This window comes from Panthera uncia (genome assembly GCF_023721935.1).
Source record: "Panthera uncia isolate 11264 chromosome A1 unlocalized genomic scaffold, Puncia_PCG_1.0 HiC_scaffold_17, whole genome shotgun sequence".
Lineage (NCBI taxonomy): Eukaryota > Metazoa > Chordata > Mammalia > Carnivora > Felidae > Panthera > Panthera uncia.
Window position 1 is genome coordinate 91,753,420 of NW_026057577.1, and position 12,293 is coordinate 91,765,712.

Below are 12,293 nucleotides of genomic sequence, written 5' to 3' on the forward strand. Positions count from 1 at the left end.
ACTGAGCCACCCAGGCACCCAGAGCGCATGACTCTTGATTTTGGGGTTGTGAGTTCCAGCCCCACCTTGGGCATAGAGTTTACTTTAAAAAAAAATGGGGGTACAACAGCTTTACTAGTCTTCTGAAGAATCATGAAGAGAGGAAACTCATTTTATGTGTCTAATATTATCTGCATGCCAACACATGGCAAATCAGTATAAGAAAGGAAAGTTACAAATCTCACTAATGAACATAAATGCAATAATTCTAAAGAAAACATCAGCAAACTAAACCCATACACATAAACACTGAGAAAAATAACACCCACAAGTGAATTCTTCCGGCACAGAAAAATAATCCCACGTGGAAACACAGAAATTCAGGAAGGGAACAAGAGCACAAGAAATTGAAAATGAGTGAGTAAATCTAAATGAGTATTTACCGTATATGACACTAAAAATAATGTCATATGAGGACTCTAGCTGCAGGTGCCCTCAGAACTCACCAGGAGCTACCAAGGGAAAGATCTGCTGCCGCTGGGAGGAGGGAGAAGAAACCGTGTCATATTTAACCGCATTTTTCCAGCGTTGTAGTCAGAGTGAGTGCTGCTAGCTACTGTAACAACTCTTGGAATATCAGAACTCTTTGCCAATGCCATGGTAATTGGTAACATTCAAGACCTGGTGCTCCGTCAGGTCAGCCGAGTTCCTGAGTGACCGCACAAAAAGACAAAGGACCCTTCGCTTTGCCCAAGGTAAGAGCCAGAGGTCTTTACCTGGGCCCTGGGAGAGAGGGGTTTTGTTCTCCTCTCCCAATAGCATAAAGCTTTTGCTTTGAAGGCAGTTGCTTTTGCACTTCTGGGGAAGTAGTGGAGGCCCTATACTCCTCTCCTGGCAGCCACCATTAAATATTGCAACAACATGAGTGAAAAGAAGCCAGACTTAAAAGAGCACATACTGGGGGCACCTGGGTGGCTCAGTAGGTTAAACGTTCGACTCTTGGTTTCAGCCCAGGTCACGATCTCACGGTTCGTGATATGGAGCCCCTCACGGGGCTCCATGCTGACAGCACGGAGTCTGCTTGGGATTCTCTCTCTCCCTTTCTCTGCCTTCTCTTGCTCATGCACCATCTGTCTCTCTCTCTCAAAATAAACAAATTAATTTTAAAAAGAATATGATTCCACTTAGATGATAAATTAGGAAAGGCAATTCCAATATATGGTGGCAGAAAACATCAGCTGTTGCTGGGGCCAGGAGTGTGAATGGGGATTGCCTGGTGAAGAAGCAGAAGGAATTTTCTCAGATGATGGACAAGTTCTGTACCTTGACTCTGGTGACAGTTACATGGGCATATACATTTGTCAGAACTCCTAGAACTGTGTGCTCACAATGGGTGCATTTTTATTGAATGTAAATTAAACCTCAATAAAGTTGATTTTTAAAAATTACAAAAATTAGACACAAATAATTCAATCACATCAGTATTAAGCATATTTGCTCAATAGAAGACACTGTTTACGAAGTTAATGGTTGATAAATCAGAGAGATATTTGCAATGTCTAAACCGAATAATAAACTGTCATCAAAAAGTGAGACAAGAGGGGCACCTGGCTACTGGTAGAGCATGCAATTCTTGATCTTGGAGTTGTAAGTTCGAGCTCCATGGCAGGTGTAGAGATTACTTAAAAATAAAATCTTACGGGCACCTGGGTGGCTCAGTTGGTTAAGCATCCGACTTCGGCTCAGGTCATGAGCTCACAGTCAGTGAGTTCGAGCTGTCAGCACAGAGCCTGCTTCAGATCCTCTATTCCCCTCTCTCTCTTCCCCTCCCCTGCTCATGTTCACTCTGTCTCTCTCTCAAAGATAAATAAATATTTAAAAATTTAAAAAATAAAATAAAATCTTACAAAAAATTCAGGAATAATAGCAGTGAAACTGACAAATCACTTAAGTAGTAATTAGTAAAATATATTGTGCACACACCAAAAATACAGTTCGCAGACCAGGAACACTCAAACCAAAACATGGAATGAGGCTCAGGAGTATATTGTTAAAAAGCAGTTTATATACTGAGAAAGTAGTGACTATTTCTCACAGTGATTTGTTATTAGAATATTCTTAAATGATAAGGAATTGGTCAGTGGTTACCACCTATCAACCTTGGGAAACAGTTCAACTTTTGCTTGTGATTTCCAGAGGCATATGCAAGAAATGACCCAGGTCAAATTAGTCTTGCAAAATAAGCTAAATTAAGCTTTGTTTGTATGACTAAAATGGTTTTGTCTGCTGAAGAATTTTCAAGCAAGCCTGGTCTCCATTTGTTTTTTATTTTAACATAAAATAACATTATCTTGATTTTAAAACCAGATAAAGGCAGCACAAGAAAAGTATAGACCCATTTGACTTGTGAGCATAGATACAAAAATCCTAAATATAAGGTTTGCCAGGCAAAATACTTACTTTCCGGGAATGCAAGAATATTTTAATCAATGAAGTTCACCATGTTTATAGGCTAGGGGAGAAAAATCATATGATTAACTATATGATTGACATATGATAAATGCGTAAAAATATTTGCTAACGTTCTACTTTATAGATGATATAAAAACGATATGCTATGATAAAATGTTTAGCAAATTAGGAATAGCAGGAAGCTTCTTTTTGTGTAAAAATCGTTTGCCACCGTGCTTTCACAAATATCATACCTGGAGGAGACACTTTAAACCCTTTTCCATTAAATGTTGGACCAAGACAAAAATTCCCATCTTCACTGTTACTGTGTAACTAACATATGGCTAGAGCCCCTAGCAAATGCTATAGGAAAGGACAAGAAATAGGAAATGTAAAGACTTGTAGTAGAAGCTGTACAAAGCCCCGTGTCATCTCTCACCTTAGGGGTGTTTTCTTGTCCCTCAAGCAGGGCATGCTGGAAGTGCTGCCCAAGGGAGCAGCCCTTGGCCAAGGACAGATAGGGCTTGGGGGAAAACTTCCCATTTCCTTGCCTCTTGGGTGAGTTGACTCTGAAGGGTGTTGTGTCTTGAGTTCCAGAATTCCCCAGTGGGATTTAGCCCCAGGTGGCTGCAGTAGTAATCAGCTCCAAAGTGCATCTTTTTTCTTTTCTTTTTTTTTTTTTATAAGTTCATTTTGAGAGAGAGTGGGGGAGGAGCAGAGAAGAAGAGAGAGAGAGAGAGAGAGAGAGAGAGAGAGAGAGAGAGAATCGCAAGCAGGCTCTGTGCTGTTAGCTTGAAGCTCGATGCAGGGCTTGAACTCATGAACTGTGAGACCATGGCCTGAGCTGAAGTTGAGTGCTTAACTGACAGAGCCACCCAGGCGCTCCAAAGTCCATCTTTTACTGGCTTCATGCCTCCCGTTTCCTACTGGTGCCTCCTGGCATCACCTCCCAAATAAACTACTTGTACCCAAATCCTGATCCTTCCGTCTGGGGGAATCCGACCTAAGAATGGTGTGAAATGCTTTTTCTATGACTGTTGTGACTGTGATTTTCTTTTTTCCTTTGTCAGTGCAATGTCTTACATTAATAGCTTTTCTGATGTAAGACCGTTCTTGTACTCCTGGATAAACCTTTCTTGGTCATGATGTTTTTATTCACCTCTGGTTTCATCTTGCTAGTAATTTATTTTTCTCTCATTTATTTCATAAGTGAAATTAGCCTATAATTTTCTTTTACTGTCCTTATCTAGTTGTGGTCAATCTTATTTCATAAAATGAGTAGAATTCCTTTTTTTCCTATCTTCTTAAAAAATGTATATGAAGAGACGCCTGGGTGGCTCAGTGGGTGAAGTGTTGGACTTTGGCTCTGGTCATGATCTCACAGTCTGTGAGTTCAAGCCCCGTGCTGGGCTCTGTGCTGACAGCTCAGAGCCTGGAGCCTGCTTTGGATTCTGTGTCTCCATCTCTCTCTGCTTGCACTCTGTCTCTCTCTCTCTTTCTCTCTCTCTCTCAAAAATAAATATAAAAAAATGTATATAAAGAGAGAAAAACAAAACAAAACAAAACAAAAAGAATACGTATACGGGGAAATTATTTGTAGCGTTACATAACCTGATGTCTTTCGGTAGGTATAGACTTTTGATTCTTTACTTTCTTTATTGGTTATTAGTTTATTTAGGCTTTAAAAAAAATTTTTTTTAACGTTTATTTATTTTTGAGACAGAGAGAGACAGAGCATGAACAGGGGAGGGGCAGAGAGAGAGGGAGACACAGAATCCGAAACAGGCTCCAGGCTCTGAGCGGTCAGCGTAGAGCCCGACGCGGGGCTCGAACTCACGGACCACGAGATCATGACCCGAGCTGAAGTCGGATGCTTAACCGACTGAGCCACCCAGGCGCCCCTTTAGGCTTTTGTTTCTTATTCAAATTATGTATAGTTATAGGGCACCCGGGTGACTCAGTCAGTTAAGTGTCCAACTCTTGATTGCCACTCAGGTCCTGATCTCACAGTTTGTGGGACAGAGCCCTGGGTTGGGCCCTGCATGGACAGCTCAGAGTCTGCTTGGGATTCTCTCTCTCCCTCTCTCTCTGCCTCTCCCCTGCACTCTCTTTCTTAAAAATAAACATAGGGGCACCCAGGTGGCTCAGTCGGTTGGGCGGCTGACTTTGGCTCAGGTCATGATCTCTCGGTCCGTGAGTTCGAGCCCCGCGTCGGGCTCTGTGCTGACAGCTCAGAGCCTGAAGCCTGTTTCAGATTCTGGGTCTCCCTCTCTCTGACCCTCCCCTGTTCATGCTCTGTCTCTCCCTGTCTCAAAAATAAATAAAAGCATTAAAAAAAATTAAAAAAAAACATTAAAACAAGAAATTATGTATCTTTATACATCATTTATATATATTATTTATATCATTTCTATTTTCTTGCACATGATTACCAATTTCATGTAGATTACAATTTATTTATGTTGGAGTGCCTGGTTGGCTCAGTCAAGGAGCATGCGACTCCATCTCGAGGTCGTGAGTTTGAGCCCCATGTTGGGTGAGGAGACCACTTAATTTTTTTTTTAAATTTATTCACATAAATTTGTTTAAAATATCTTGTGATTTAAAAACCTTTACAGTACCCAATATTATATCTCTTTTTTCATTGTCTCCGGTGAATATTTTTCCTCTCTAAAATTTTTTTTTGACTAGTCTACTAGTTACTTCTGAAATGTTGCTCTAGTTTTGTTGAACCTGTTTGATTTCATACAACCTTATTGAAGTACAGTTTACATGTCGTAATATTCACCCATTTCAAGTGTACAATTCAGTGATATTTATTTATTTATTTAATTTATTTTGAGAGAGAGAAAGAGAAAGAGAGAGGGGCAGAGGAAGAGGGAGAGGGAGAGGGAGCGAATCCTAGGCAGGCTCTGTGCTGTCATTGCAGAGCCTGACACGGGGCTTGATCTCAGAAACTGTGAGATCACAACCTGAGCACAAACCAGGAGTCAGACGTTTAACCAACTGAGCCACCCAGGCGCCCCTCAATTCAGTGATTTTTAGAAAAGTTACTGAGTTGTGACATCATCACCATAATCTTATTTATTTATTCCTAGAGAGAGAGTGCATGAATGTGGGAGAAGGAGAGTGGGAGAGAGAGAGAGAGAGAGAGAGAGAGAGAGAGAGAGAATTTTGAGCAGGCTCCACACTCAGCCTGGAGCCTAACTCCGGGCTTGATCCCATGACCTTTGTATCACGACCTGAGCTGAAGTCGAGTCCGACTCTCAACTGACCCACCCACATGCCCATATACTCCAACTTTAGAATATTTTCATCACCCTAGTAAGGTTCTTCATGTCTATTTACAGTTAATCCCCATTTCATAGCAACATTAATCTATTTTCTGTCTCTGTGAGTTTGCCTTTTCTAGATATTTCATGAAAATAGAACCTTAAAATATGTGGTCTTTTGCCTCTTCCAGACATTTCGTATCAGCGAAATCATATGTGTTCTTTTGGGTTGGGCTTCTTTCACTTAATGTGTTTGGATGAACCTCTCCATTTTTGTTTCTCATTTCATTTCTTTCTGGGGTGATCACAGAGCCAGTCACAGAGCCCTGGGTTGGCGCACCTGGGTTGGTGCAGGCCTGGGGATGAGCTAAGGCTTGGACCTCTTATCCCCTCAGACCTACAGCTTCTGCAAAGTCACAATCTCCACTTCCCAGTGGGAAAGACTTCCCCTTTGTCCCCTCACCCTCTTCGTGGAGTTGGTCAAATGGACTGAAACTGATGAAAGACCCGCCTTTCAGCTTGCTTGGGGAGGTTGAAACATTGGCTTTCTCAGTGAGAATTTTCCTTCTTTTGGTGGCAAAGACCCTCTACAGTTCTAACTGCTCGGGAAGGTGTTGGAACCTTTCAAACCTCTTGGCAACCTTTACTCGGGGAACGTGTTGTGCAGACCACCACCAGCATCCCAGGCTTCTTTAGTTAGTTTTCCAAACTAAGAACTACACTTCATATTTGCACCCTGCTCAAGAAGGGGTGAAAACATCTCAATATTGGCATTCTTTTTTTTTTTTTTTAATTTTTTTTTAACGTTTATTTATTTTTGAGACAGAGAGAGAGCGTGAACAGGGGAGGAGCAGAGAGAGAGGGAGACACAGAATCTGAAACAGGCTCCAGGCTCTGAGCTGTCAGCACAGAGCCTGACACGGGGCTTGAACTCACGGACCGTGAGATCATGACCTGAGCCGAAGTCAGCCGCTTAACCGACTGAGCCACCCAGGAGCCCCGTCAATATTGGCATTCTCTGTAGGGGTGGGGATTCCTGGAGAGTGACATTCCCTGAAATGCTATTTGATTATGAGGTAGATTTATAATCCAGTCTTCCTACCCCTCAGCATGCTTTATTTGGAAATGTAATATAAAAAATAAAGTGGCCAGGTTTTTTGTTTTTGTTTTTACCAGCAAAATGGGTTTATACAAGAATATAAGAAAATCTCAATTCAGGACATGCACGCTAAGGCAAAACCATAGGCAAATATAACAGACGAAGGAAAATAACTTTATTTTTTGGAGAAGGAGAAAGTTGTAGAGAATTGTTTGGAAGGAAATCCTATCAGAGAAAAGCAAGAGTTTGGGGTGATAATGGTTTTCCATTGACTGAGTTACCAGGGTAGTCAATTTCTTCCCCAAGATGCAATATGCATCTTTCCCTGTTGGGCCCTGTAATTGATGGTTTTCCTGTTGAATATTCTTCTGTTGGGGTTTGCAATTGACAATTTTTCTGTAATTGACATCAAGTGCTGCCAGATCCCGCTTCTAGCCTCAGGACTCCACTCTAGTGAGGTTTCTTTTTATCAATTTTCACAGACCCACCTTGTAGATTAGATAAAAGTATCACTGTCCCAGTGACAGCGAACAGTAGCTGGTACAGTGGCAGTGGAGCGTGTCAAACAGGCAGGATCAAAGATGATGGTGGTCAAAGCAAACTTCAGTTCTATCTGTAATGAGCTCATTTTTTAAAATTGGGAAATTAAGACCAAGAAAGTTGTTACTTAATATGCATATATACCTTAAGATCCATCATAAAGCATGTGATAACTAAGTTCTTTCCCCCAGCCCTCTAATGCTGACGGGTTTGTGGATCCTGGTCGGGAAGAGCCCCTGGAAAGCAGGAAACGAGCGAGGAAGCCCAGGCCTCCAGGGACTGACGGCGGCCGCAAGGGGCGCAGCATTTCGTGCACTAGGAGGCAGCACCACGCCGAGGAAACCGCACTGGATCCGCCGACGGGATGTGCAGCCTGGGGCTGGTGCCTTTGCCCGCCGGGAGTCCTCACTTGAAAAGTGGGCGCGAGCAGAGCAGGCTTGCGGAATAGTTGCGGGGCAGATTAAGTGATTAATGATGCCTTTCAACTTCTTGGCCTTTGGACAACAAATCAGTGGGCGTTCGCGAAAGCCAATTTGCTTCCCCTCTCGCCTCCACAGACATTTTGAGAGCCACGCGGCGTGGCTGGCCTCGCAGACCCGGGCCGGTCCCGCGTAAGGATGCCCTAAGCTCTGTTAAAGCCCAGCCCGTAGCTCGCGGGCGGGCGGCGCGCAGGGGACTACAGTTTCCAGAGTGCCCTGCGGCGACGGGCGGAGCCGGGGAGCGCCCGCAGCCAATTAAGGGGTCTTCGGGCGTTGCCGGGGAGCGGCAGGTGGAGCCGGGCCGTTGGTGGGCGCGGGGGCAGGTCCCCAGAACGCGTCCCGAGCCCCGGTGGGGGCGCGGCGCGAACTGGGCGGGCAGTCGGGAGGCGGCCCCGGGGACGGGACCGAGCGGGGGCGGGGACCGCGGCCGCCTGCGCGGTTCCGGGTGCTCCCGCCGCGCGCAGCCCGGGGCGCACTTGACCGGGGACGGGCTGCGGGGAAGGGCGGGTCTGGGGAGAACCCCCGAGCGCCGCGGCGTCCTCCAGCCCCTCCTCCTCGCGGCCGCCGGAGCCACAGCCTGAGCCCGAGCGGGAGCCGGCGCCACCTCGCCCCCCGGCTCGCGCGCCCCCAGCCATGGCTTTCGCCAATTTTCGTCGCATCCTGCGCCTGTCTACCTTCGAGAAGAGAAAGTCCCGCGAATATGAGCACGTCCGCCGGGACGTGGACCCCAACGAAGTGTGGGAGATCGTGGGCGAGCTGGGCGACGGCGCCTTCGGAAAGGTTTACAAGGTGAGGGCGCTGGGGATGGGTGGCCCCGGGCGCGTGGACCGGGTCCGGAAGGAAGGGGCGCGGGCCCGGATCAGCCCTGGCCCCGGCTCAGAAGGGCGCAGAGGGGCTGCCGGCCCTGAACTCGGGGTTCCGCGCTTCGGTCCTGGTGACCCTTGTTCTTTGGGGAGACCCTCCCTCAGCCCGGCTGGTCCCTCCGTGCTGGGCGCCCCCTCTGGTCACGGCCGCTGCCCCCAGCTCGTTTCTGAGTACTTCCTGTGCGTCCGGCACCGCGCTCGGCGCCGCAGGGGGAGACAAAGGGGCGCTTATAGGACCTTGGCATCCGAGACGAGGCATCCGCCGTAAAACGGATTCTAGGCATACTTTGTAAGGCCACACAGATGCTGTGAGAATGCCGAGGCGTGGAGACCGAGAAACTTCTGCCATGTCTGGAAGAGTTGGGATCGGTGGAGCTGGGGACACACCTGAACTTGAGCCAGAGCCAGGAAAGGAGGTGGCCCTAGAGTGAGGTGTTAGGCTTAGAAAGAAGGGGAGGTCAGGGCTCTGTGAATATTAGGCTGCAGGGATTGGATTTGACTGTGTGTGTGAGTCACAGCCGGGGAGCCTTCCAGTTTGCAGTCAGTCACCTTTCCCCTAGAGGAATAAGGGGGCAGAGAGCTTTTGTGGAGGGATGGGTGGGGCAGAGCTGATTAATTCTAGACACGTTTGCAGCAGGTCATTGTCTGGTTCCTGCTCCTGTGAACCAAGTCTGAGTTGCTGAGTTGTATTGGAGACCCAAACACATAGGGCTTGACTCCACCCTTCCCCCCCCCCCCCCCCCCCCCCCCCATCTCCTTTCCCTGAAGCTTTACTGAGAGAATCCCCCAGTTGCTGTGTAACTCCAGGAGGGGTCTTCCTTCCTAAGGCACCATCACTGTCCTTGGGGCTCCAGTTAGCTTGTACCCAACTCCGACCCCAGGATTGCCCTTTCAGGAGGCTGGCCCACAGAGGGGGCTTCTCCAGACCCACCTGCTCAGGACTTGCTCTCTGCCCTGTAAGTGGTCTAGAGCGTAGTTACCAAAGTGTAGTCCCTGGCATTAGCATCACCTGGGAGCTTGTTAGAAATGCAGACTTGCAGGTCCCGCCCCAGCCCTGCTCAATTAGAGCCTGCATTTTAACAAGATGCTCAGGTGATTGCTAAGCGCACTGAGTTTGAGAAGCACTGCGCCTAGGGGCAGTTTTGAGGCCATCCAGGCCCGCTGGGTGCCTGTGTTGTTACCTCACCACCTCTCCTCAGAGCCCGCACTTCCTGTTACAGGGTGGAACCCCCACTGGAGCAGAGGTCCTGTGGTTGGAGAAGCAGGCCTCTGTGTCACTCACACCCGTGGCTTTCTGGCTGCCTTGATTTGCTGCCCTTCTCTGCTTGAGGGCTCTGCTGTCTTTGAGGACAGCCAGCACATTCTTAACTTGGCACATCTCTTCTTTACCCTTCTCACAGCTGCGTCTTCCTCCTGGTGGCCCCAGGAAACTGCCCTCAGCCTTGCAGCTCTCTTCCTGGACATGCTGCCTTCTCCAGTGGGAGCCTGCTCTTCCAGATGTGCCCTGACCACCATGGGGGCAGCTGGACCCTTGGTCAGCTTACCACATCCTTTTTGTCCAGAAGATGCAGTTGGTGTTTTTAGCGCACACTGTTGGCTCTCACTGATGTTTCTTGTCTGTTAGGGGCTGGCTTTCAATCGCAGTCTTGTCCCCCTCTCCCAGTGTATCCTAGGTCCATATGGATCATTTTCTTTCAAACCTAAATGCAGAACTTTGCTTTTATACTGGTTAAGATTTCCCCCTTGTCAGTTTCACTTGTCATTTCCGCCTGCTTTAGCCGTGTAAAACTCCCCTGCTACTCTGGAGGTTTCATGCAGAGGAGTGCATCTGATTCACAAGTTGCTTTGTCTCCTGGTATCTCCAGAGTAAGGGGACCCTTTTTAAGTGAATCTAGTTCCCCAAGCTGTGAGCTGCCTCACACCATCTCAGAACCCCTGATTTTCTCATAATTAAGACAAGGGAGAGCTAGACCAAGAGAGCTGTGTGATGGCTGATACTCTTGGACAATTTATTAGGTCACCTGCTTGGGCTTAGGGTGTGACCCGCTGATCTAACCCGACCTCATGTTGTGTGTGGGGATACTGATACTGGGGCCCTGGGAGAAGAAGGGACTAGAACCCAGGGCTCTGAGCTTCAGTTTAACACTTGCCTTAGTTACCAGCTAAGGAAGACCCATCCTGGAATGGGAGATCCCTGTCACCCAGGCTTCCTATTCTGAAGTACTGCTTGCTCGGTCCCTTGATGTTGACGTTGAAGCAGGTATTGCTTTAGGAAAGACTCTAATCAGGGACTGTAACTCTTTGCCACTTCATTGTTCCCTGGCGTGGCCGCCATGGCAGCAAAGGCCGGAAGGTCCATCTAGGTTTTATGGCTGGGCCCAGGACTAAACGTTTTGACACAGTGCCTGGGGAACTAGCTGGCTGTGAACTGGGGAAGTAATGGCACCGTCTCATCTTTCTGTCTTAGAAGGAACAGGTTCTCCTGGCTCCCCACGTGGTGAAGACCTTCCCGAGGACTTCCCTGGCCTATGACGCCTTAGAGATCCCAATTTGTCAGATGCGTGTCAGGACAAGACTGATTACAGGTTTCCTGATGAGTCTTGCAGAAGCTCAAAGCCTAAACATTAGCAGTCTCAAGATAGGGAGCCCCTTTGCTCTCCTTCTCCCTGATAAACCGCCATTTGGCCTCAGGAGAGAGAGGAGGGTTGGATTAAGTTTGGGCAGAGTCAGGGTCCTTCTCACCTAATCTTTGTGGGATACAAATGGATTTCAAAAGAAAATCATTTCTAGCTTATTACTAGGTACAAAGCAAATGTTACCATATATATGTGGTTTCAAAATTCTTATATCATTTCAAAATTCTTTTTTTTTTTTTCTTAATTTATTTTTTAAACGTTTATTCAGTTTTGAGAGACAGAGAGATACCATGAGCCGGGGAGGGGCAGACAGAGAGAGGGAGACACAGAATCTGAAGCAGGCTCCAGGCTCTGAGCTGTCAGCACAGAGCCTGATGCGGGGCTCGAACCCATGAACCGTGAGATCATGACCTGAGCCGAAATCGGCTGCCCAGCCAACTGAGCCACCCAGGCGTCCCCATTTCAAAATTCTTCTTAAAAAAATCATCTTTATTCTGAAGACAAGGTAGAAAGGGGAGGGAGTGTTTGATATCCTATTGAGTAGAACGAAGCTGCCTTTAAGCAGGTTGTGGTTGCTGTTATAGCGGCAGGATGGTACTTGTGTGCTGAGCACAGAGTGAGCAAACATCAGGAGTTGGGTTGGGGCTGCCTGGGTGGCTCAGTTGGTTAAGCGGCAGACTCTTGGTTTTGGCTCAGATCATGATCTCACAGTTTATGGGTTTGTGAGTTCAAGCCCCATGTTGGACTCCCCACTGACAACACCAGAGCCTGCTTGAGATTCTCTCTTTCTCCTTTTCTGTCTGCCCCTCTCCTGTGCATGCTCTCTCTTAAAATAAAAATAAACTTTTCTTTTTTTAATTGTTTATTTTTGAGAGAGAGAGAGTGAGAGAGAGAGTGAGAGTGTGTGTGTGAGCGGGGGAGGTCCAGAGAGAGGGGGAGACACAGAATCTGAAGCAGGTTCCAGGCTCTGAGCT

The 12,293-nt window shown here is 47.2% G+C and overlaps 1 protein-coding gene across 1 annotated transcript in view; it reads left to right on the forward strand.

Annotated features, from left to right (window-relative positions):
- The first annotated feature begins 8,099 nt into the window (after positions 1-8,099).
- STK10 (serine/threonine kinase 10) overlaps positions 8,100-12,293 on the forward strand; it is a 120,775-nt gene continuing 116,581 nt past the window's right edge. Inside the window, 1 exon segment of the mRNA XM_049648697.1 lies at positions 8,100-8,609. Within this exon segment, the coding sequence (XP_049504654.1) occupies positions 8,454-8,609 (156 nt within the window). The 5' untranslated portion in view covers positions 8,100-8,453.